At 43.8% G+C, this 26,134-nt stretch overlaps 3 protein-coding genes and 1 non-coding gene across 5 annotated transcripts; 1 reads left to right on the forward strand and 3 right to left on the reverse strand.

Annotated features, from left to right (window-relative positions):
* Positions 1-403: 403 nt before the first annotated feature.
* LOC108036119 (unconventional myosin-IXb) lies at positions 404-25,889 on the reverse strand. 2 transcript variants are annotated; one of them, XM_050885036.1, is made up of 9 exons: positions 25,645-25,889; positions 13,611-14,122; positions 13,040-13,248; positions 5,972-6,255; positions 5,242-5,868; positions 3,773-4,477; positions 1,449-3,120; positions 1,230-1,387; positions 404-1,163 (listed from the first exon to the last, which is right to left on the reverse strand). In XM_050885036.1, exons 2-9 carry the CDS (start codon positions 14,081-14,083, stop codon positions 852-854), a joined length of 4,440 nt encoding a protein of 1,479 aa, XP_050740993.1. In that variant the 5' UTR covers positions 14,084-14,122; positions 25,645-25,889; the 3' UTR covers positions 404-851. The 2 variants fall into 2 exon arrangements, with proteins under 2 accessions (XP_050740993.1, XP_016967592.1); XM_017112103.2 differs by lacking the exons at positions 13,040-13,248; positions 13,611-14,122; positions 25,645-25,889 and adding an exon at positions 10,099-11,156.
* Positions 6,432-7,144, reverse strand: LOC108036120 (uncharacterized). The gene has a single exon (XM_017112105.3). It carries the CDS (start codon positions 7,051-7,053, stop codon positions 6,640-6,642), a length of 414 nt encoding a protein of 137 aa, XP_016967594.1. The 5' UTR covers positions 7,054-7,144; the 3' UTR covers positions 6,432-6,639.
* Positions 7,380-7,451, forward strand: Trnad-guc (transfer RNA aspartic acid (anticodon GUC)). Its single transcript has one exon. It is a non-coding gene; the product is annotated as a tRNA-Asp (tRNA).
* On the reverse strand, positions 12,063-12,650 carry LOC108036041 (uncharacterized). The gene is made up of 2 exons (XM_017111983.2): positions 12,606-12,650; positions 12,063-12,549 (listed from the first exon to the last, which is right to left on the reverse strand). The coding sequence occupies exons 1-2, from the start codon at positions 12,648-12,650 to the stop codon at positions 12,070-12,072; spliced, it is 525 nt and encodes a 174-aa protein (XP_016967472.1). The 3' UTR covers positions 12,063-12,069.
* Positions 25,890-26,134: the final 245 nt, after the last annotated feature.

The following is a 26,134-nucleotide window of genomic DNA, read 5'->3' on the forward strand; positions in this document are numbered from 1 at the left end:
TTAAATGTGCTATAAAACTATTTTTGTAGCAAAGGCTATTTTTTAACAGTTCCCCTGGATTATTTTCGAACCATGTCTCTTTGTAACCTTTGTACTAAATATAGTAGTAGAAATAGATAAGAATATTTTAGGATGGTGGGTTGGTTTATACTATTTTTTTAGAATTTTTTTTTGTTTTTTTCCTAGTTAAAGTTCTTTTTTTTTAATTTCCTTGAACTATATTAAAACCATGACTTTAAAAAGATTGGTGAGATTTTTCACACCTGGACAAAAAGACATTTCAGCCCTTATAAAGTATACATATCATTAATTAACTCCCAAGTGCTACACAACACCATATATTACTATGGCTTTGTAACATATTTGGGAGAACATTTAGTCCCTTACCGAAAAAAACAAAATATTTGAAAATTTGTAAATGCATGCTTCGTTTATTTGAATGTTGTGATGAACCTTAGTCGAAGAAAATACACAAATCTTAGATGAATGCAAATATATGTAAGTTCGAGTGGTTTGTAAAAACTCACTTAAATACTTAGGGTATTTATCCCTTAACGGCGAGTAAAGTAATCTCAGTAACATGTAAAATACTTATCATATAATTGGAAGAACTTAATTGATTGGCACTTGTGGGTATGTATTTGAAGCTACAACCTATCGATCGGCGTTTATTTATAACGCAACAATAATAATACTACGTTAGTCCGGGGCCAATGAGCACCTCAGTTTGCATGCGTTTCTTACAAATAATATGATGGTTCTTATAACATCTATCAAGGCGAATATTTACAGTCTATGAGCGGATAGGTCATCAAAAGATATTAAATTCCCATAAAAAACCAAATCCGTTTTCAAATTTTTACACCATTGGGCTGGCCAGTCGGAATCGGAGGCAGGTTGGTTCCCACAGGAGACTCCGATGTGATTAGCTCCATGTACTGGAAGGGCACATGGAAGCTCTGGCCCTTGTGCTCCACGAGAAGGTGACCCCGACCGGAGGAGGCCCCCATCACGGTCACCACCTCGCCCTTCTTCAGCTGCTGAGCGTCCGACTGGCTCTCCTCCGGGAAGGTCATCTTCATGACCCGGCTCTGTGGATAGCCCAGCTTCGAGTTCCCGGAGATCGTGTAGGCTCGAGAGGGTGGCACAGGCGGGGGGCGTTCCTGCAAAATAGATATATTTGTGGATTAAAAAATGTATATTTAACAGAAACATTAATTTTGACCTACCAAATCCAGTCCAAAGAGGTTACAGGTCTGCTGTATGATCTTCTGGTCGCACTTCTCCTGCGGATCCGGCGGAGGAGTGCCAGCGATGGGTTGTGGTCTGGGTCTGGCCACTGTGCCGCCAATGCCCAGGTTGGTTGACTTGGCCGAAAGACGTGGAACTGTGGAAAGAAACTTAAGGGTTTAGATTTGAGATGCAAACTAACCAAAGAGGAGTCTCACCTGAGCTGGGAGCAGCAGCTGCCACGGCGGCCAGGGCCGCCATGGTGGAGGAGGCGGCCTTGTTCTGGGCACTGGTGTTCTGTGTGCCCTTGGTCACCGGCAGAGGAGCAGCGCCCGACTGCGGTGGATGGTGAACTTGGGCCCTCGCGCGCTTGAGCGCCCCAGTGCCCACCTTCTTGCGCCACCACCAGCCCCGCCAGGTGGCCTGCATCAGGGTGGCGCTCTTGTGCCGAATCTCCGTGCGCAAGTGCTCCAGGTGCTGGCGGATGCCCTCGCTGAGGAAGACGTGCCGCTTGCCGGGGGCCCAGGCCAGGGTGACGGAGCCATCCAGCACCGGCGGCAGCTCCATGGCGTACTGCAGGATCAGCTGGCAATCCTCCAGAGCCTTGTCCTCGCTGCGCCGCAACAGGCGGAAGGGAGCCAGCATGCGGTAGCGGGCGTTGAACTGCTTGAAGCGCATGCGATGCGGAAACCCACTGGCCATCAGGTTGACTGTCTCCAGGACCTGCAGCGATCTGATCTGGCGCACCACAGTGGCCCGATCGAAGCTTCCAGCTGCCTCGTTTCCATTGCTGCGGATGCAGCGCACAAAGTGCGGCCTGGCATGCACCAAGGTCCTCAGCAGATTGTCCAGCCTGGTGTGGAAGTCCTGGGTCAGCGTGGACACCGGCTCGTCCCCGTTCAGCAGGTCCGAGTGCGAGGTGGGCGAGATGCGGAAGCTGAGGCCCCTTGGAGCCTGCTGCTGGGCATACAGAGCCTTCAGCTCGGAGCCAAAGAGATGGGTGGCGAAGCCAAAGTTGCAGGTGTGCTTGTAGAAGACGGCCACCAGATCGTCGGGCACCACATCCCTGTTCGTGTCCAGGAAGTCGGTGGTGTCGTACTCCACCCTGCCGGCAAAGTGACGGATGAGAAACATGCGCGGATCGTGCGGCTCGGCGGTGGGTTTCGTCTCCAGGCGGGTGGAGCAGCGATGCTGCACCTTCAGCTTGGCCACATAGCTCTCCGCCGTGCCCCGCACCGAGCACTCGGCGTCCAGCATGCTGAGCAGCCCGGTGCGCAGCGAGGATATCAGGTCGATGCAGGGCACATTGTCCACGTAGTCCACCTCGGTGTCGCACACGATGCCCTCGTCGCGGCACGACTCCACCGATGACTTGAAGATGTGCGTGTTGTAGAAGTGCTGCATGGTCTCCGCGCACAGGTTGATGCACAGGTGCTCCAGGTGGGCATGCGGCGAGGGCTCCTCGAAGCCGAACATGTCCAGGATGCCGATGAAGCCATCGGTGGCATGTCGCACTGCATTGTTCAGGGCCGCCATCGACTTGGAGCCCGCATTGCCGCCCCCGATTGTGGAGGCATGCTGCGAGGCGGCATCCGCCTGGTTGTGCACCGATTCATTGGAGTCCGAGCTGAGGGTGCCCAGCGTGGAGCCCAGGCGCTTCAGGCTGTTGGCCCGACGCACAATGGTGGCCACTGTGCGGCAGTAGAGCGCCTTGGCCAGGCAGTCGCGCGTCATGTTGGCGTCGCCATCGCCGCACACGGACTTCACCAGCTGGCCGCGGACGTTGTGCGTCCGGGTGGTCAGGCCGCGGAAGAGCACCGCCGGCGGAACGCCCAGCAGGCTGGCCACCGAGTTCAGCTCCGTCTCGCCCTTTACGTCCACCTCGAGGCCCTGTAAAGGGAATAGAAGTCCGTACTTTAGATTTAAATTGGTTTGGATAAAATATTATCTATCTATTAGAACCTGTATACAAATTTTGTTTTAAAACAAATTGTTGATGGAAAAAATACAAAAATGCTTACTTATATTATTATAAGCACTTTAAATATTTTACAAAAATATTTCTCGCTCAGTATAAGTTCTCAAACATTATATTTTCAGTCGTAAATTACCTTTACCATCAGCACGAGAAATAGTAGTGAGGAGGCCAGAGGTGGATTCGAACCCGCGCGGACGGATTCGAGAGCCAGCACTCTAACCAAAACACCAAACTAGCATCGCCCAACGTGTTGGCTAACAACAAACTTAAGCTGAAGCCAAAGTGACCACTAGGTGGCGGCAGCAAGTTAATATGAGATATAGATGGCTCTTTATATGATGGAAGATGGTTTCTATTTTTAACGAAATACTTTACGCAATTAAAAAAGATTAAATATATAAATAAATTTAGTTATGTACGCTCTGGTATAAATACAAAAATAAAAGCGAAGAAATAAGAGATACATATACAATTCTACACATCTACATTATTTGTTTAATAACTTTTTAGTGACTTGAAAAGACTTCCCCTATAAGCAACCCGTAATAAACACCCCCTACTTACCCCACCGTCGATGAACTGAACATTTCCCAGCAGCAGGACGGCGGCCAGGACGCGGACCACGTCCAGGAACGGGATGCCCAGGATGCCCAGGCAGGTCTTCCAGGCCTGGAACCTCCCCGCATCCTCCTGCTCGTTCTGGCCGGTGTCCCCACGCAAATACCGCAGATTGGCCGGCGAGTAGCCCTCCAGATGCAGCTTCTGGCGCTCCTCCCGGCTGAGACCCGCCAGCAGCTGGTAGAAGATGTGGTAGTTCTTCTCCTTGGGCAGCGGGCGGATGACCCGCGTCTGGTCCAGGAAGTAGCAGTGGATCTTGGTGCGGTACAGAGCTCCGTCCGTTACCTGCACCTCGATGAACTGGCCAATGCGACTGGACTCCGAGTTGGTGGTGGTCTTGGCCGAGCCCAGCGATCTAAGGACCGTAAAGGCGGCGGCCAGGTGCTTAAAGGCATCCGTCTCCGGACCTCCGCCGGCGATGGCGAAGAGCTGGCGGAGCATCAGCATGGCATTGGCCGTCTTGCCGGCGCCCGAGGTGCCCGACAGGATGATGGCCTGCGGGTAGCCCGTCTCGCTCTGCTGACGCACTGCCTCCTGGACGATCTTCTGCAGCTGCGGGGCCAGCGGCAGGGCGCGGGTGGAGGTGAGGGTCAGCGGGTTGCCCACGTCCAGGTACGGATTGATGGACAGCAAGATCGGACCCACATTCGTCTGAAAAACATGGAGGAAGATTAACGTCAGCCCATTAGTTAGCGAGATGAGTCAACAGCTTTGGAGGAGGTCTTTGGATAAATTCGGGGAAGAACTAAGGGAATGACACTTTATGAACAAGGTCAAACAGTAATTTAAAGGGATAGTTATACACGAAATAATTTTTTTATTTATGACTTTAAAATGAGGAAAAATATATAGTATTTAAAGAAAAGTTTGTTCTGGATATAAGATCATTTTTTTTACCAAAGGATTAATGATAGAGTGATATCATAATAATATGGTATTATTTTGAAGAGCAAAAAACTAATTAAAATCGCCTCTAAAACCAGAATAGCTTAAAAAAACTAAATAAATACATTTTTAACTATCCGTAGCAAATAAACAACTATCTCTGGGCTATTCGGTGGGTAAACACTGTCTGGAAAAATGTGTAAAACACGATCTAAGCCCCACCTGGCCATATCAGAATGCTCACACTTCATCCGCAGCTCCGGTTGCCATTCAGCTAGCCATTCTGCTACCCATTCCCATCCCCAACCCATCCCCCAAGGCTAGACCAGATCGACTTCCTTTGCCTTCCGCCGCGTAATTGTCGAAATTAGCAGTTAATCTGCGGCCGAGTGCAAACGTAGCTGGGTTTTAATGACAAACTATCACAGTAATTGCTGGAGACCCGTCTCCGGGACTGGTTTCTGGTGGCAGATCAGAATCTCCGGCGTCTGCCGAGGTGGTTGGAAGAGGCGTTTCCCGCTAATACTCACAAAGTACCGCTGCTCGGTGAATCTGGCCTGCAGGGTCCTCATCACGGCGTGTTCGGTGAGGGGTCCCGACAGGTGGATCAGGTCCTGCATGTCCTTGGGCAGGGACTTGGCCACCTGCTGCTGCTGCTGCTGCTGCAGCTTCTGCTGACCCCCGGCGAATCCGAAGCCGAAGGGCAGGGTCTTCACACTCTGGCAGGGATTGGCGTGCTTCGACTGCGGGATGAATGGCATTTGCTGGCTGTGGGCGTGGCTGAGATGGTGCCCCCCACCAGCGCCACCTCCTCCTGGTCCTACTCCGCCTCCTCCGCCATTGGTGCCCAGGTGCCCCGAGTTGGAGGAGCGCATGGGCAGCGTGTTGGCGTTGCTGTTGGCCGGGGCAAGGGAGTGCGAGTGCGCGTGCGAGTGGGAACCATGCCCCAGGATGTTTCCCAGGCTGCCCATGTGCGGCAGTGTCCCGCTGGACTGGCCATGTCCGCTGCCGCTCTGATGGTGCGACAGGCCCGACTTCTCGCCCAGCTGGTGCGGAAGTGGGTGCGGAATCGAGGTGTTCCTCGCCGAGACCACCGCTGCACCTGCTCCTCCGCCAGAGCCCGAATTCGCCGGCAGCGTATGGCTGAAGTTGTGGCTCTAAGCAAAGGGTGGAAAAATAAATATATTTATTTATTTACATTACTTAAGGTAGATTTTGATGTATCTTATAGTCTAGATAGGATTACTTTGAGCAACCCACCTTCGTTGCCGTGTGGTGTCCATTGGTGTGCTGTTGCACTGCGCTGGCGGAAAGATGTGCCCCGCTGGAACTCAGGTTGAGATTGGGACTGGAGACGTTCAGGTCAAAGCTGTTGGCCTTGGGACCAGAGGTGGCCCCGCCTGGGGAGCCATTAGCCTGGCTCTGATTGGGATTCTGACCCGGTCCTTGGCCCACATGCAGTCGATTTCGCAGGGTGACCAGCTCTGTGCTCAGGCTCTTGAGACGCTGCTGCAGATGCACTGCCTCATTGGATGAAGATGCATCTGAAGGATAGATTGATATACATTTTAAAATATTTTATTTTGCGAGTATAAATGATAAAATTGTACTTTGAATATAAATAATACCCCACACTTTTACCTTAGCTTTGTAAACTTTACTATAATAATTAAACATTAAATGTAATACACTACTTAAGAACCGAGCATTTAAGAAAATTTTAAACAGACTATTTTTCACAAATGTCTTTATTAGACCCACAAAGGTATACAGAATAATTTTATTGACCCCCACATCCCATAGTTCGTTGGCAGATGAGCTTAGATCCATTGCGAATGCCTTTGGGTCCACCAGGTGCCTTCACTGGAATGGACCGCTGTCCTCGCAAAGGACCTAAGCTCTCCCGCAAACTCCTGGAACCCTTTGATCTAACGAAGGAAGGAGACGGATGAGGACTTGTCATGGCGCCCTCTGATCATGGGAGTGATGGGCATGCCCAGCCTCATGGCGGTGTCTTTGGAAAGCGGATAGACCAGTGGTTGTCGCTCCTCGACCCACAGGATCGGCTGGGTCAAATGGTAAACACTGTGGTCCAGTTTGATGCCGCACTTTCCCTGATGCTGACGGAAGCGCGGCGGCTTGTGCAGCATGTTGTGCGGATCCCTAAAATAGTCCCGGTACTTCTGGCTCTCCAGATAGAAGTTGTCGATCCTGTCCAGGTCGTCGTAGTCCACGATCACCATTCCGACCCGGGGCGCGAACCCCAGAATGCCTTTGCGCTGCACCTCGGCATTTTGGGCCACCGTCCTCATGTCCACCTCAGGGATGGGCTCGTTTCTCATTGTCAACACGGTGTGGTTTCAGTTAAAGAGTAAAATAATTCTAAGTGTAATACGTTTCAAATATTAATTAAACGATAAGTAACTCTGGGAGTGTGTGATAAATTAGAAAGTGGTTTAATGAGATAGTCATGGTACAAAGATTATTTGGAAAACATGTAAATCTGTAGTTTGTTCTTCTTAAAAATATATTTTATGGTCAATGACGTCACTTCCAGTAGAGATAGGTGGCGCTAGCAAATCTGGCGCCATCTGGAGAAATGTTTATTTCGAGATTAAAGGAAAAACAGAAAATCGGAAATAGAACTTTTGGTCAGCGTCGTTCACCGTCCTCGATAGTATAGTGGTTAGTATCCCCGCCTGTCACGCGGGAGACCGGGGTTCAATTCCCCGTCGGGGAGACGCTTAAAAGTCTTTTTTTTTAACATTATTTTTTATTTTTTATTTATTTAAAATTATTTTTATTGGTTTATATACCTTAAAAAGTTTATTGCGCAATGAGATAAAAACTATTTTTGTTGAAGTTAAAGACGTATTTACATTCATATAAGCAATGTTTGGAATACGATTAGAAAAATTAGTTTCATTTTAGCAAAACTATTTTTAATTTTAAAATAAATTATTAATTATTAAATATTTAAGAAGAAGATTAATAGAAGCCCCTTTTGGTATATAAATAGTATAATTTGTAATAGTTTGGCAAAACTACTTTCAATTTAAAAACTAATTTTATTTAACTATCGATTTTCTTAAACAACATTTATTGAATGGCAAGTTAAGGTCCCCTTTATAAACACTCCACCAGCTGACCAAATGGAAATCTTCATTATGGCGAAAAGGAATTTGTTCGGTTCCAATTAACAGCTCAATACAACGAAAATCGATTCACGCCGATTAATTTCGCCTAGGCCAACAGGCATTCGTGCACGCGAATCGCTCGGATGGGCTTGTGCCGGTGGAGCGGCAAAAGTCACTTAATAGATATGGATGGCGGGCATTTGCATAAAATGTTAATGAACCAATTTCGCCGGAGTTGGAGAAAAATAGAGGCACCGAAAGCGCAAAGATGAAACACAATTTCGGCGGCAGGTGGAGGCAAAGTTTCAAAGAATCGCGTACATCTAGAACAGAAGATCAATGGGAAGAGCAGACGAACAGCTTATGAGGCCCACTGATTTATAAAGACTTTCAAAACAGGGCCGAGAGGTCATTGTTACAGCCCCGACGCCACCGAAAACCCTGGCCAACTAACGAGATTTTATTAAGCTAATGCCTTCGAGAAAACCTGTCTACTCGTTTTTACACGCCAAGCTGGAAATCCAATTAATTAGCTAATGAAAAACGAGGAAAACTTTGGAGAGGAGTACGGCCAGCCAAGGTATTTGTGTATACCTTTGGACCAAAACAGAGAGTCGGAGCGGAGCTTATAGTAAAATCAGAGTCGACAAAAAACAAAATACAATATCATTGATGACTTTACCTCTGACAGAGGAAACCAGTTTTGGTGTAGCTCTTTTTTTTCTGTCTTTTCTGTGGCCCAAAGTTGCACTCGAGAAATATATAGTAAGACAAAAGCCACAGAAAAAGGTACAGAAAAGCCTGCCATCGAAGTCGAGCGAATGTGTTGAGGCTTTTAGACCTTTTCCAATTCGGCGAACGACAAATGAGGCATTTGCTTGGGTCTACCGATTAACTGGTGATATCTTCACAATGGCAAGCCACATTAAATTGAGTTTGGAATATTTTTAATAGGTTGGTAATTATCTTTATTGGCTTTTCCTGGTCGGTTTACGACTTAAGGAGGGGGTTTTTTGCATGTTGTGGAGATGGGGAGAAAATTTCTCGGAATCCGAGTAACAGAGTTGGCCCAAACTGGTCGTCAGCCTCAAGATATCTGACTTGGGGAGCCGGCTGGAGCGGAGGAACAGTCGCGTCGCACAAATGAAATGTTGCAAGTCGAGAGGCAGGCGACACCCATACAACCAGCTATCTACGGCCATATAAGCGGATTCGGTTTGTAGTTATTGCCGATGATTATGAATATGAATGCGATCGACGGCGAATGCTCATGGAGGTTGATTGAAAAACACAAGCCAGCAGCCAAAGATGGTAACGACAAGTAGATCGAGAACCAATCAACTGACACTTTGGACAGTCGGTCCAGAAAGGAAGCAAATGCCTGATCATTAAGGTCAATGAAAATGTGTGGAACGGAGCTTAGGTAACATAATTATGATTAATATTTGTGCTATTAAATCATGTTCAATAACAGTTTAGTTGAAATAAAAAGGCTCGAAAGTGCTCTCATTGTAGAACTGAGATTCATAATTCCATAATTTGTTAAGACAGTTTTCAAGATAAAAACAAATCCATACCCTTAATATTTAGGTTTGTTTAAGTACAGATAAATATGTTAAGAATTGCTCGAATTAAAATATAACTCTATAAAAACTATTAGTTTGCGGTGACGGAATGAAAATATTCTTTAGTCAATCAAAAGACTTAGGAAACAAACTTGAAGACCAGGTAAAGATTTATGGTACACCATTATGTTTATTCCTTCTGGAATACCCGGACGTCTGCTATAGAAAACTAAATATGATAAAAGCTTCGCAACTGTGATTACTTTAAGTGAAGCCAATCAAAAGACTTAGGCAACAAACTTGAAATAAATTGAAAAATTGTTTATAGTACATAAAAGTGTGGAATGTCTTCTGTAATTTTAAATTATGAAACAAACCAATCTGTTGCTTAATTTGAAGACGTCTTAGGGATTGTATAGCTTTGGCAAAACATTTTGGCAGGATACGGATACTTCCAACATAACTAAACGAAAGACTTAGGCAACGAACTTGAAATAATCCTATAGATGGTTTTCAGGATGATTTCAATTTAATTCTATTGAAATATATAGAGTTCAACGTTCCACTGAAGTAAAAGAACTTATATTTTATTTTTCTTTACAATAAAACAAAAGACTTAAGCAACGAACTCAGTACTCCCCTGACTAAAGTATTTGCTTGATCGCAAGGATAGACTCCAACTCACCCTGCAGCTTCTTCTCCGTCTCCCAAAATTTTTGCAATTCGGTGAAATATTTATCCAGTATAAAGACTTTGGACAGGCCCAATGTGGCCATCGTTGTTGAACATTTGTGTGGCCACGACGGCGACCAAAGGCGAAGGCGACGGCGGCGGTGACGGCGAAGACGGCGATTTTCTTATTTGAATAATTCCGTATACAGGCTCTCACCTATACGTATGGGTGTACCTATGCCGCCGATACACTCGCAGATGGCCGGAGGAGAGGAACAGGTTTTCGTACTCGTACTCGTATTCGTCTTTCGTTTTTCGTTTTCCGCACAGGCTCCTCGGGCAGGCAGCGCACCGTATCTCTATCTATGCCATACAGACCGAACCCGAATCCGAATCCGAATCCGCGTCCGAATATCTACGTGTGTATGCGGTGCTCGGAGAGAGAGGCTGAGATATGTGCAGCTGCAACAAGTGAAGCAACCGCACAGCACACGAAAAATAAGTAAACAAGCGAAAAGAATGCAGAAGGGCGAGCGGCGGCCGAAAACCAAGCCAAATCGCAGGGAGCCTGACGGTCAGGTTTTCGGTTTGGGTTTGGGTTCGAGTTCGAGCTTGCTTTTGCTTTTGGTTCTGGATCTGCTTTTGCTTTTCTTGTATTATTGTGCTTTACTTTTTCTACCCGCGACCGCGCTTATTTTCTCGTTTTGTGCAGACTTTTTTCTTCGTTTTCGTCGTTTTGGTTTTGAAAAACGAGTTTCCAACTTTAACTCCAGGCACACTGGTACCCAGCGTAGATGTGCGCTTAGATACCTCGAAGGTACACCAGTATTATGTGGTATACTGCTGGCTGGCAGTCAGGGAGACGGGGTTTTCTTTTCACGGATTGATTCGCTGGCACTTTCAGCGCTCCGCCAGCAGCCGCCTGACCTCTTCGCCGATTAATTATGAACTTTAATTGGGCTTTTCAGCGCCCGTTTCACTTCGGGATCGTTTGGCCAGCGACCCAGCGAGGGGGGCAGGTATACAGGTAACACGGGTCCAACGCGAGCACCCGATGCGAGCGATTCAAACTCCAGCCGCAGACTGATCGCCTCCGTTTCGTCGCAGTGGCTCCCTAAGATCGGGCCGCTCTCTTTCCCATCCTACACCATTCTGGCGGAGAGCTCTCCCGCTCCGCAGGTAGGGTAACTTTTCTAACAGGTAAAGGCTCTGCCTTCCGAGATGCGATGCGTACTCGTGCAGTTGTTCAAATATGAGGTCAAGTGTTGGAGCCCCCACCCCCGCCGCCACCTACAACCCCACCCGCCGAACATCTCGTTTTGCTGGTCGCGTGTTAATTAGTGACGATTGTTTGTTGTCTTGCCGCGTTTTGCATTTCGCAATTCCCACAGCCCAGGGACCAAAATACTGCAGTGAAAATGCAAATTGCTAGACAAATGTGTTTGCATTGAATATTATCCCAGTGGTTATAGATTATGTGAAAATATCACAAACAAAAGTTTTAAGTTTACTATTCTAACGTAAAAAATCAAAGTTAAATTTATTTTTAAATGTAACGATGCCTTTTCTACATCCACTTTACGTACTCGCTTATCTACATTTGCCATACATCTTTTGACGACTGCTTTATTTCTGTGCACTGCTTGAAAGTCTATCGAACGTACACTGGCAATCGATACTTGAAGAAGATATCGGGCTTCAGTTTCAATTTTGAATTTAAAACAAACGAGTTTTGGCATCTTAATAATAAAATATTAAATTGGACATCATTTTTGAGTAAAATTCATATTCCGTTGGAAAATAGTTGTCTTTTTGGCAAAGTTTGTGGTGTAAATCATAAAAACATGTTTTTTAAAATCATTTTATGGTTTCCCTGTAAAAAGTTAATGATTAAACAACAAATTATTATTTTTAAACCAAACTGTTGATATTTATTAAACTTCAAACTATTAAATTCACTTTTAATTCCTTCCGGTTTTTATGTTTATCTTGCTGCTTCTGAAATGTCGAGAACAATCCTAAAGCCACCTGTCATTTTGCCATCCCTTACAAAATCAATATTGAATTTGTTTAGGCCATGATAAAACAATGTTGGCCAGTTCTCCGGTTCCATCTTGCCGTTCCTTATATAGTAAACACCCTTTTTAAAAGGGCACATCTCTTCGACAGGCGGAATGTTTGTGTCCTTGATCATCGTTAGGAAATATATACCAAAGAACTTGGTGAAAAACTCGCAGGCCTTGAGGCGCAACTTGATGTTTCCTTGCACCCAGTCTCCATTCTTAAACTGCAGTGTATTTATCCAAACTTCAAAGCTCTCATCGAGGTCGACATGGGGTGTAAACGTTCCATTCAACAGTCGGTCCCTTCCAATAAGTCGAGTCTCACAACTGAAGAGCGTTTCCTCCTCACCTTTGGGACAACTAAACGATTCCATGCGGGCCTCTAAGCTCTTTCCCCAACACTGTAAGTCCAAGGTGCAGATCAGTGAAAACCAAAGGCTGGTTATTCTCTATTTACCCCCGAGACCGCCAGGATCAGAAAACCTTGAAGCCAACGTGGCATTTTACCGAACTAAACCGATCTAAGTCCATCATTCATATTTATAGGGAGCAAAATGGCAAAGCTGTGGCATGTCAATTGCCCATTAAAGTGTATAAAACAAAGGGGTGTCTGATAAAAAAGGGGTGTGGATCATTCTAATGTTACAGGAAACGCAGACCCATGAATTCGGTCAGAAGCACATAACACATGCCCATGGTGAGAAATGTTTATGAGTGACAGCGATTTTTACGTAATATTTTAGTTATCCCAGCTTAAGAACCCATACCACACTATATATGGGGGCTTCCTTATAAAAAATAAGTGTGTTATATAAATATATTTTTATATTTTATGAGTATAAATTAATAATTGTTAGTTAATTTTGTTAGCTCTAATCAAACGATGCTTACCTGTTATATTTCCCGCGGTCTTATTGCACGTCTTTTTCCTCTTGGGCACGGGCAGTGTATAAATGGCCGAGAACTTGGAAAACCTCTCCACCACGGCATTTGCCTTGAAGTCCTTTACCTCCGTTTTGGCTTTTCCTGGCGGGGATGCGGATATGGGCTCCTCAACAGGGGTTGAGGTTTTCCTTTGCTTTGGTGATGGCGTCGCAGAACTAAAAATAAGTTTGATATACATCTTACTTTATGTTTAATAAACAAAGTTAAATTATATAATATTATAGATTATATTATCTTGCATTAAAAATAATACAGTACGTTGACTTATCTAGAAATAAGTAAATTGTTTAAGAATGTTACAGTACTGAAACTTATCAAAAACGCTATAATATTATCTTGTCTAATAACAACAATATAATTTTATGATGACCACCACTTTGGTCATAGGCTTGCTGCGTTTTGATACAGAATAGTCTAGTACTTAATTTATAAATAAAGATAAGTAATAGTACTTGAACTGATTTAAACTGGCTTTGAAAAAAATAATACTTAAATAAATAAAATAAAAGAAGCTCACCTGACTGCCTTGTGGTATTGGCAGAAGAAGTCGGGTCGCATGCGGTGGCGGCACAGGAAGTCCTCGCACAGCCGCAGGACATCGTCGTCCTCGCAGTTGTCGCTCTGACTGGTGCTCTCGCTCTCCTGATCCTCCGCCGGCAACCCATCCTCGTCCTCATCTTGATCCTGATCCCGATCCTGATCCCGATCCTGATCCCGATCCTGATCCCGATCCTGATCCCGATCCTGACCCTGTCGCAGTCTAGTCTGCTGCTCTTGCGGACTGTAGAGGAATGTTGGCAGGGAATCCCCCAGGAAGTCCGGTATGTTCTCGAAGAAGTCCGCCGTTCGCTCGTAGCTGCTGCTGCTGGCATCGGAGCTCTTGGAGCGCTGCCCCTTGGCCTTCAGGCCGCGACCCCTGCTCTTGTGGTAGGTCAGCAGCTGGTGGCGGCCCACGTCGTAGTCGGCGTACGTCTGGTCCGGCAGCAACATAGCAGCCTCATCCTGAGTGACCCATCAAAGGGACAACAGCTGGAAGGAAAGGAAATTACAATCAATTTAGGCACCCTTTTAAATTACGTTTTAAACTATTTAGTTTGATAATTTTTTGTGCAAAAAAAAATAGTGAATATATAAATAACAAAAAATGTAAAAATTACTTAAATTCTTTATCCCCATTATTAGTACTAAATTAAAATAAAAAAAAAACCAATAAAACTTTCATGAGCTACAACAACTGTATCTAGCCTTCCAGTTTGTCTTTTTAAACTAATAACATTTTTCATAAATTTTAAGATGTCTTTAAAACTACCTAACAAATTAAACCCTTCGGTGAAAGTCGATTAAGCCAATTTGGGGGAGTACCTAATGAAAAAAAATATTTGTTAAGATCTTCAAAGCTAGTATCATCAAATCATCAAAAATGAACAATGGAAGTTAATCGGTGTTAATTTAAAAGTCTGAAGAGAGTGTTTGGCAAATTAATCATAAATCCTATTGAAATGAAACTATGCTGTCTGGCGAAAGTCGATTTAGCCAGATTGGCCTGCTTTTAGCATGTGCTGCCGGCAAATGCTGAAATCAATCGCGACATCAATTCGCATTTTAATTGCTTTTAAATCAAGTGCGCATGCGTCTGGGTATCTGGGCGCAGGAGGACACGCAGGAGGAGCAGGAGTGGGTTGGGATGGCTTCCGCGTCTGCAGGTCCATAAACCTGTCGGTTTATTGGCGCAGCCGATTACCACGATTAGCGTGACCATGACGAAGGTGACAGACACGGACGCTAATGCCTTTTACTGCCCAGCTCAGAGATCGCATGGGGATGGGAATGGATCTCATCTGGGGGCGGGGCACTCCACTTGGCGATGGAGATGGAGATCCCTCGACTCCATGCAACATGTTGCAAGCGCGGCTAAACAGATGAGTGGCCTGGCCAAATGAGACGCAGTACTTACGCCACACGCCGCCAGCTTGCCCGTGTGGTCCTCCAAAGAGCCAGCCCGCTGGCAATTAACTCAAATGATTGTCATAAAGTGTTGGACGTGTGTGGAGGAACATGTGGCCGCCATCAGCGGCCGGCAGCAGAAATCGGAGACCGGGCCGCTGGCGTCGGCATTTTTCAATGTCAACACAGCGGGCGGCGGCGTTTGACCAGCAGGAAGGGAACAGGAAGGAAAGAACGTCAGCGAAATCGGCCAGAAAATCAGAATTTGATGTATTATAATGTCTAAGATCTATTCATAACATCACAATCTGTGTTGATGAAACATCTATAGATATTGGGAACAGGAATATAACACGTCAGCGAAATCGGCTAGACAATCAGAATTTGATGTATTTTAATTAAATAATTAAATTTATCTAACATATTGTTTAATTATATGTTAAGATTCAGATGTTGTATTAAAAAAAGATTTTTAAGATCTGATATTAGTCAATATTTTTGTTAATTACCTATAAAAAAGTAAGAAAAAGGGTTTCAGTTAGAGGTATTATAATGATAAATAGCTCTTAGTAATTTCCTCACCTATATAAATAATAATATTTATAAGACCAGGATCATTTTCTCTCTCTGTAAAAGTCTGTCTGGACTCGCTGATATCTGATCAACTTCTGGTTTATTACGCAATATGTGAGAAGAGGCTGTGGCCAGGAGAAGGGGCTGGCTGGGAAGGGCCATTCCCACCGGACCAACAATCTAGTACTTTGATTTTGTCAATTTATTGCTGCTGATTGGCTCCACTTGGCCACGAAGACTATCTCGGGCGGCTGACAGATTACACGGCCAGGGAAATGTTGGGCCATAAATCGGCTTAGCCAGCGGAAACGAAACGGCGGCCATGCCATCCGGAACAATTTGGCTATCTAAACATGGCTAATCGCCCGGTGCCGTCCTTTGGGAATGAATAAAATATGTCATCTAATAAATGCGCACGGACAGCAGGAGGGGCTGGGGCATCCGTATCGGTATCAGGTAGCGACATCGCATAAAATAAAATAAATCTCATAAATATGCAGGCCGGGGAGGGAGATGGAGTGGCTCTGGATCTGTGCTCGGGAGATGCAGATGGAGGAGGAGCTCCAGACCCGTTCGCTGGAATACCTCGGCTAGTTGGGCTACCCAAGCTACCTGGGCCTGCGACGGAAATTTATTTATTCTAACTACGAGTACGATATACCATTTCCACTGCAATCTGCAAAGTGCAAGACAAACGCTGCTGTGGGTCGCCAGAAAGTTCTCCAGACCCTTTGCAGCGCATTCTCATGCGGGGGGCCTCGTGGCAATTTGCATTCGCTGCCAGTTCAACAAATCAGCATTCGTACAGCTGAGGTATGAATTAATAAGTGAGCTATACTTTGGACAGATAGAAATGTTTCTTCCAGCTGCATTCACCGCGAGTGGGAAGTGGTTCACCGTTGGGATAGGGATCTCCAAGGCACAGATACCAAGAGCCTACTGGTATAGTTACCTATAGATGGTCACCACAGAGAACCAAAGATAGATATTATGATGGTATCCTTAAAATACTCAATATCTACAAGATATTTTCATTTAATAATATAAAAGCATAAAGACCAAACCTTTATTAATAAAGGAATAATATATTTAAGAATATTTTTTGTAAAATAAAGTATATTTTCCAGAAATATTTAGAATACAATATAAACATACAACTTTTTTGTTAAAAAAGTATTTTATTGAGTAAATCAAAATACCAGTAGGTGATTTTAGAAGGTTACTTTCATACAGATATCCACCAAAGTTCGACTTTTCAGATATAATTAAGGACCGCCTGGGCAAACATTTACAATCAATTTGAAGGCATCGACTGAGCAATTTCCCAGGCCTGCAGATGATTATAGGTCTAGGATCGGGCCCTTCTCTCGGTTCTAGAGCTCGAACTCCTCCCCCGAATCGGTCAGCGCATAAGAGGTGCACTTTTGACTCGCTACATGGAAATTACATGATTTAACTTAATTTAATAAAGAGCCAAGGGCACCAACTCCTTGGCTGGGATTAGTCGGAGCCCCCAGTAACAACAGCTGGTATCGCATCGTGGTATCGTGGCTCGCTTTTGTGATTTACCGCGTGCTCCTCCCCACTCCCAGAGATCCCTGAGTCCCTGGATCCCTGCCAAGGGTCGGACAGCGCCCCCGCCAAGCTCCACAGAAAATTACACTGGCCAGCAAGGTTTGGTCAGGGTGTTTTCAGACTTTATTAAAGAACAATCTTTCCATCAAAGACGATTTTAAGACGAAATTACAAATTTTTGTTTGAGTAAAAGCCACGAATAATTATATTTTTATTATTATATTTCATAAAGAGGGGGCTTCGAATTGGTCAAAGTACTTTAATAAAATAGTTTAACACTACTATCATATTTTATCTACATAATACACCATTATATACTACAATATTTATTTCAATTTTTACTTGAAATTTAAGCTATGGTTAAGAAAACAGGCAAAAGAAGTAATAATTTTTTCTATTGCTCAATAATATCTTTCTCTAAACACAAACTCCAACTTTGTGGATCTGTGTAGGCCAGAGAGATGGAGTTTTCGCCGGAGAGACAATGTTGAAGTCGCAGCCCTGGCGTCTTGGTCGTCCATCAACGTGGTGGGGCTGCGGATGCTGGCCTCGAACCCGGCCACACTCCAAGAAAGCTTCTTGCCGCCCAATTGCTTAGACCCAAATGGCCAAATTTCGTCGGCGCAGCTTTTTCTCGCAGTGCACGGATTTGTGTACATCAAGAGATTTTGATTAATAGGTGGTGGTGGCCAGGGTCTGGACGGTCTCTACCTCCGGAGATCCGGACGACTCCATGGCCATGGCCTCGGGTTAGACATTGAGAAATATTTTTGCGAATCGAGTCGACAGACGAAGGCAGTCGAAACTCAATGAGTTCAGCTTGTAGCCGTGTGGCAGTTGCCCTTGTTGATTTGGTAATCGCGTTGGTTCTGCCCGTTGTTCTACCCAATTGTCCGCGTCCTTGTATTGTACTAAAGAACTTGAACATCTCTCACTGGGGACTAAGCGGATTTGAGGCATTAATAATCATTTTCTATGAAGATTAATATTTTTATGATTTCATGTAAGTTTCTTCATTTAATTCAAGATTTTTAAAGGTTTTTGTTTAACCTTTTTAACGAATAGTTTAAAGTTCCATTAGGTTAACTTTCTCAACTTTAGTTTTTTGACTAAAACTTAATGCCTTATTTTTTACTTGATAGATGGTTGTTAAAAATGTTTGTTATTCATGCTCCAATGGATGGAATAGCTTTTTTAAGTTATGTAGAATTTCCTTAAGTAAAATTTCCTTAACTTAAACTTTCCTATAAGGAAAACTAAAAGAATCTTTAGCCATAGTTCCCTAACTAAAAGTTTCTGTAACTTGAAGATGGGTGTTCGAGCTATTGACTTCCTACTGGTTTTATAAATTTCATAAAATAAAGCTTTAAATTGAAAGTAATATAAGTAAAAATATCAAAATATATAATTTAATTTAAATAAGGTAATGGTCGCAAAATATTTCAATAACCTTGTTAATGAGATCAATCCAATTAAATTGATTAAGCTTTCAACAGCGAGTATCCCCAGCTTCCGCTTGGGGATACAATTAAAATGTTCTTCCAGTAAAAGCACAAGAAAACCAGAGTTTTATCCCGCGGATCCCCAACTTTGTATGCGAATTTCGACTCCGCTTTGAGTTCGCATTCGACATTAATATTCGCATTCCCGTCGAACATTTTCAACGGAACTTAAATGCATGAAAATTGCAAATATCGTCACGTTTCTGGCTTTAAGGATAATTACGTGTGCATAGCTCAGGCTGCGCGAGAGGCTGTGATGATGGTGGAAAGGGGCGGGAAGACAGTCTTCAACCTGTGCAAGATTCAATTTACGAATTTCACAGCCATAAACAAAGAACCAGCAGCCAGCGAAGTTGGGGCTTCGGTCACGAACGAGCCCAGGAGCCGAGGGCGCGGATTGGGTTTCATTGGGGACAGGAACAGGGGACCGGAGCCCCGGGGAAGACCAGGTGGAAAATGGAAAGTACTTGGCACCCGAGACCCAGAAGCGGAAACGGATGAGGAACCGGAAAGCGCAAAGCGGCAGCACACTCAACAGCACGTAACGTGCTAATTTATGTGGGAGTCCCGCTGCATTCGCCATCCCACTCGAGCACCAGGCTCACCTGCCATCCCATCCTGAGGTGTGTGAAAACTTTTAATCGAATCTTAATTGCATTAGGCCCCAACAAGGCACATCGCTCCAGCTTTAGATCCAACTGCAAGAATGCCAATTTGAAGCACGACGATCGCTCCATAAAAGATCTAAGTCCACTTACAGTAGTGGCCAAGGAAATAGGTAATCGTTTTTTAATTATTTTTTAATATTATTTTTTTTAAATAATATGAACATAAATTTGTGTTTCTATGTTCACAGTTTTTAACGATTTTTATAAGTATTTCAGTAAGTTAAGAGATTTTGACTTAAAAAAATTGACATGTTCGAAAATGAGGTTATGTTTCAATATTCTCAGTTTCTTTCTGCGAAATTCGGATTCATTAGTGACTACAAATTTTCCCCTTTTTATATTAAGATTTTTGAATATTAATAAATAATATAAATATGATATATATAGGTCTATAATCAAATTTCTGAGAAGTTTTTCAGGGTACTTCTCACTTCTCTGGTATTATTTCAATAAGTTTAGATTTAACGGATTTTTTATAGAACTGATTACAAATATGTGTTATTTTTTTTGTTTAGAATAGCCTAATAAAAACTTTGTATCTTACAAACTTTTTATTTTTTAGAGAACCCTCCTTGAAACCCTATCTCCCTAACCTCCACTGTGCCCCCATCGATCTATCCCCACTGCGTTAAATTTCTTGTCGCGTGCAGGTTACGCAATATCGAGTCGCATCGTGATGCAAGTGGATGTGGATGCCAGCACGTGTAGCCCGCTAAGGCCCTGGCCAAGACCACGTTCGTGGTTGGCCCACAAAAACTTGTCCTCACCATTGCGACGGCGCTGCACGTTGGCATTGGCATTGGCAATGCAGGGATATCGATACCGATCGCCAGTAAATGGAGGCAAACAATTAGACGGCTGCCGAGCCGGACTCCTCTGGTTTTTAAGCCAGAGGGAGTGCTCGATCCCCACTGTTAATATTTATGAATTGCAAAACTCTGCTGTTGCATAGGCCATCATCAGTCAGTTGGCGTCGCTGCGAGTGGAAGAACGATCGCCCGGCTCCAGCGTGACCTCTCGTAATCCCCTGATCTTGGAACCTAGCTGTTTTACTGGCTAAGGTAAACAAGCCAATGAGCGGAATCTTTATGAAAGGATTTTTAATACTAATTAGGGGGTTTGTCAGTTATCTGTGAGATCTGAATGGAATTGAAGGAGCAATGCAATATTTAATCTTAAAAATTATTATTTTAACGCTGTTCCAACAAAATTTTAATAATCAGTCTTAATATTTTCCAAAAAAGAAATTTATTTCCAGAGATATCGTTTATAGGGTACCTGTATCATTAAAGCACTTATTATAATCAATAGATACGTATCTAAATCACTACATTTTTTTATATGTTTCCATTTTTGATAAGATTTTTTAAAGCCCACCGTAAAGAACTGCTCTTGCATTGCATTACAAACTCCTATTAATCATTTTTCTTACACAACTTGATTTTTAATTGGGTCAGGCTTGGTGAAAATTATAAAATCCACCCCCATATCGTCGCTGGCTAACTAATCCCGACCCAATTTGATGTAACCTGCTTTCCAGCAATTACTTCAGCAAACTGGCTACTCCAATTTTTGTGCCATTATGATTTTCCCCGCGGCCATTGATTTTTAATGAGCGCGTGCAAAAACGGGTTAACCAAGAGTTTAACCAATTCTGAGTAAAAATTTGTTATATTCACTTCCTAGATTGATGATACTAAGTATTTTATCTACTGCTCCTTAATTTTCTAGATCTTCTGTGCTAAGCTATTCTGGCTTAATGCCAAAGACAAAGGCCAAGTTTCTAAGACTTGCGATTGAGTAAGTAACCTGCCATGGGTAAATCTCCCATTGCAAAGCACATATTTATCTATCTCTCCCACGCGGCAAGTCAAAGAGCACGAGGATCGGGGCAGGGACTGGGAATTCCTCAATGGGGCCTTGAGGCCAAACAAATGTGGACACGTTCGATGGGCAAGTGACCCACGAAGGCCCCAGCCTTTCCAGCTCGGCCCCACATCCATATATATCCGTGGTAAGTTGGCCAAAGCCCGAGGAACGTGAAATATTTTTGTAATTTGTGCAGGATGCGATAAAGAAAATGCAATCGCAATTGCCTTGGCTGTGCCAGAGAGCTATGACTATGGCAATGGCCGAAGCAATTGCACACCCTTGGTTGGGAGTACTTCCGCATGGGCAGTGTGGATCAGTGGTGGATGGTTGACAGCACACACAGCTGCACACCCACAACAGCTGAGGATGCAGGGGAACCCGGCGGAGGAGGAGGTCCGCTCCGGGGCCCAATCCCGAGATTGGACCTCACCTCGCATCACCTGCGCATCTCGCAGTCGATCGGCGGAGCAGGGTCAAAATTGCCTGTTGGAATTTATTCGCAAGGGTTCTGCGACTGGGCTCCGGCTCGCCGAGCTCAGTTCCTGGGCCACTAATTTGTGACTGTTTCTTCTCGCAGACAACAGGAATTTCTCAAAAGTGGAAATGCTGATTCGACACACCAGGCAATTTACACAATTATGGAAATCAACTGGCAGGAGCCGCGGCTAAAAATATCCGATCCAAATGCTGGAAAAGGTATCGATTCTGAAATGTAGCAGGTCAGAGGAAATACTAAGCCAAATATGGTAGGGCAACCATCTATCTATCTATAAAAATTATTTATTTATTCTTCTAAATCAATTTAATGCCTTTTAAACTAATCCTATTTTGATAAAATACACTCAAGACCATTTTTTTCAATCCTAAAACTAATTATTCCCCTTTATATTAATAGATATATTGCCTTAAGACTAATTCCTCATTTCAAGATCCTAGCGTTCCGTACCCCTAGTTGACAAATCTTGAGCTGCCAAATCCATTTGCTACTTTGTAGAATATCTGCTCTTATCTGGATAGATTAATAAGCAGTTGGCTGGCCACTAAGCAGAGGCACTCACGATTGACATTGGGGTTCCCAAGGCGCTCATTAAATATATATCCTCGCCGGCCAGGCGGAGACACTAACAACTAATTAACACTTCCAGCTACCTCCACGCCCACCGAACCGGCTAACCGTTTGCCGGCTGAATTAATGAACGAATTAAAGTTTGCGTGACGACATGAAGTGACTCCGCCACTGGAGGGGATCGGACGGGAGGGATGCGCCTGGACTGGATGGAGCAGCAGAGACGACGTCATAGCCATCGTCACCAGAATCGCCACCATGGCTAAGTCGGAGGCGGGCGGCTGCCACTCAGACGGGCCAGCAACACAACATCGGGCCGGCCAAGAAGCAAATGTCGTGCCAAACAAATACCTCAAGCGATCGCCGAGGACAGGGAGCCAGGGAACTGGTTTTTGGCGGCAACCCCACCGCGACAGCCAGCGAAAACGGAAAAAACCATACCGAGGATTCGAATCGAAGCTGGGATCACCTTAGAAATGGCGATCATTATGGTTTTGATGGGTTTTATTTAGGCTATGAATATCAATTTAAGTATCCACGCTATTTAATAACTATCTATAGGGGTCTTACAATATCACTTGAGAAATTATGATCATAATATGTTTGATGGGTTCCGTTTAGGTTTATAACTTATAACTTTATATAAGTTTTCACACCACGTAATAACTATTATTTTTAGAGATCCTATAATCTCACCTCAGAAACGGTGATCTTAAAAGTTTTATTGGTTTTCTTTTAAGTTAGTTATGTCAATTTAAATTTTTACACTATTCAATAAGGACTATTTTTAAGGATATTATAGCATATCACCATAGAATTGGTAATAATAATGGTTTAAAGAGTTTCTTTAAGGCTATTTAAATTTAAAGTATTATACTACTTTATAAGGATCCTATTATATTATAGGCTTTTGTGCTAGATATGTAATGTGAACTTGTTAATCTTGTTCATATTTTTGGTACTGACAATCCTCCATCTTCTTATCCTATATATTATTAGAACTCAACATTACCCTTTCAAAAACATGTAAATGCGTTTTCTAAGTAATGGTAATCCGATTACTTACACATTTTATCTATAGTTAACCATTAGCTTATTGGTTATATATAACCTGGATTTCTCTGAACAGCAAGCGATCTACCGATTTAAAATACCCTTTGTGTGCTTATAAAGACAAAAGATTGGCATAAATGTTTATGATACAGCAAGCGGATGGGTTGACGACGCCGGAGGATGATGAAAAACCGGACGTCTAACACCGCCTGTCAGCCAAGTGGAACGCTGTACTCGCACTCGTACATGCAGTATTTGCTGCATCGCATTGTCTGCGAAGAAAGTGAATTGTAAATTGAATTGCATCTGATCAAAATCAGTCGAAACGGATGTGAAACAAAAACGTGTGTCTCTCTCCTCGGCGAAATACTTTTAAGAGAAACTTCACAAAATACTTATGAAATAGGGGTGGGGGGTACGGATATGTGGGGACGAGGCGGAGGAGCCATTCCGCCCGAGTGACAGATGTAAAAGTGTCGTCTGTCCGGCTGACATTGATGCATTCGTATTCCCATCAGTCCATCGGCAGACGACGATTTGCAATACGCGAGGCACAATGCTGGGATGGGATGGGATGGGATGGGTGAAATGAAATGCGTTGCCCCACCGCAACACTCGCGATAAGGTCTTTCCAGGGCGGGGCTGGAGGGCCCTGACAGCCTGAGAATGGTGCGAGTGGGATGGTGGTCTTATAGTGAATCCCATGCCATACAATGCTAAATGATCTATCAAAAACCTTTTCGGGAAAGTATATCTCGGATTGGGTTTACTTACTTTGATACATGGGTCCTATTTCTATCACAAAATGTATGCCTATGTATATATATATATATACTTATATATTTTAAAATATTTAAGATATCGTTTAATAAAGATATCTTTTGGTATACATATATCTAGGAAATATTTTGTCTTAGAGATTTTGATTCTTAATAAGAGTTATATATTATAATATTTGAATATCGAAATTATTATTATTATTAGAGATATGCTCTATTTAATATGCTCTATCCTTTCCTATGGTAGCTTATAATAAAAACATCCACATATTTTAAGCTAAGTTTTCAAGGGATGTTCCTAATGCGTGTTAATAGCCGTAATTAAGTTGTTGCCCACGTTGGCTGCACAATAACCAAAGAATAAAGGCCCCTGGGCTGATATAACACTATTCCTGTAGAACATTCTGAATTAGTTTAAAGTGCGTGCTAGAAAAAGTTTTCCATCAAACTGGGGACCATTAATCTTCCCAGGAAAAGGCATCTCCAGTGCCCTCTAGCTTATCGGAATGGGTTAAAATTAACCCTTTGCAGGCGCAGAAATTAAATTGTTTTCGCAACTGTTCGCGGGCCCAGAGACCCAGCACTTTCGCACCACAGGTGGTTCCAGCGAATCTCGTGCTATCCCAGACACGCAATCCACTAAAGGAAACTAACGAGTAAATTTCACTGCGGTAGCTTATTTATCGAGGGCTTCCCGAGGTTCTAATGAAAGCTGTCAGGAATTGAGAGGTTTTACTGGTTTATTGGTTTAGGGCTATTTAATTCTTTAAGGCCTTAAATGGGGAAGGGAAATAAAGACATTTAAAGGCTTTAGGTCTGTAGTTCCCTTTCCAAGGGACTTTATAAAGCACTATTAATTAAAATACATTATCCCCAACGATTCAGACAAAAGTTTAAGTATTAACAGTATTTTATATATATTCTAAAATATATTAAAAAAGATCCTTCACTTAAGAGCTTAACAATCAGAATACATGTATTCCCAACACTTCAAAAAATTGTTTTAATATAAACGGGATTTTATATAATTTTTTAAAAAGAAAGAACCTTGACTGACCATTCCGCACATACATTTAAGAGACCCCCTCACATTCTTCGCCTTTTAAATGGACAAAAAGCGACGACACGAAGGAATCGATGTCTCGCAACTAAGAGCTGCCTTTTATGTGCCACTGCCTCTCGTGCCCCTTATCTTTTTGGGAATGACAAAAGCTGCTACTCAAATCATGCAAGCTGCCGAGGATGCCCCTTCCTTGAGATACATTTATCCCCCCTCCCCGTGGATATTTCAATTCAGTCGAAGAAAAGCTCTGAGGACCGCTGATGATGGCACGGCAACATGTTCATTTGTCATCTGAGGGGGATGAGCACAACGTGAACGAGGCTGGGAGAATGGAAACCGAGGGCGCCCAGCGGGAACGCCAACACCTAAACACCCAAGACCCCGGGCCACAGCCGGCACACACATAAATCGCCGGCGAAGTGACCCTTCCCGGTGCCAAGGTAATTGCGTACTTACCGCTCTCAGCGGAACCTGAACCTATCCAAACGAACTGCAGGCTGGATTCGAATTCCCTCGATTGCGTGCCCGTTTCGGGTATAGATTTATCGTCTCGTTTGAAATCCGCACTTTATTTATGGCAGCTTGGCCACATTTCTCCGTGGATCTCCCCCTCTTACTCTTATTATTTATTATTCTATCAAGCGTTACACTGTCAGCACCAGCACAATTCACTGCGCGCACAGCTCGAGGAGATTACGATGTCTCCGGGAGACCGACTGGAGTTGCGAGCACAGACCGATGGGGACAACCGTACGGGGCGACCTCGCGAAACAATCTGCAGTGCTGCAGTAAACGCGAAGACTGAAGACTGTCTTTGGATCGGTCCACTCCGACTTGTTGCATGCAACATGTTGGTTCGGGAAGGGGCTTATCAGTTGTCTTTCTGATATAAGAAGTACTTCCCCTTACAATGCAAATACGGAACTAACAATTTCTCGTACAAAAG

This window comes from Drosophila biarmipes, chromosome 2L, assembly GCF_025231255.1.
Source record: "Drosophila biarmipes strain raj3 chromosome 2L, RU_DBia_V1.1, whole genome shotgun sequence".
Classification (NCBI taxonomy): domain Eukaryota; kingdom Metazoa; phylum Arthropoda; class Insecta; order Diptera; family Drosophilidae; genus Drosophila; species Drosophila biarmipes.

What these genes read in the sequence shown, in the direction of transcription:
- LOC108036119 (XM_050885036.1), bottom strand. Translation starts at nt 14,083, where the DNA reads ATGTTGCTGCCGGACCAGACGTACGCCGACTACGACGTGGGCCGCCAC. An exon ending in TCACCGAGCAGCGGTACTTT is followed by an intron (nt 4,478 to 5,241) that starts GTGAGTATTAGC and finishes CATGTTTTTCAG; the next exon opens with ACGAATGTGGGTCCGATCTT. An exon ending in ACCTCTTTGGACTGGATTTG is followed by an intron (nt 1,164 to 1,229) that starts GTAGGTCAAAAT and finishes TCTATTTTGCAG; the next exon opens with GAACGCCCCCCGCCTGTGCC.
- LOC108036041 (XM_017111983.2), bottom strand. Translation starts at nt 12,650, where the DNA reads ATGCCACGTTGGCTTCAAGGTTTTCTGATCCTGGCGGTCTCGGGG. An exon ending in TGATCCTGGCGGTCTCGGGG is followed by an intron (nt 12,550 to 12,605) that starts GTAAATAGAGAA and finishes TTGGACTTACAG; the next exon opens with TGTTGGGGAAAGAGCTTAGA.
- LOC108036120 (XM_017112105.3), bottom strand. Translation starts at nt 7,053, where the DNA reads ATGAGAAACGAGCCCATCCCTGAGGTGGACATGAGGACGGTGGCCCAA.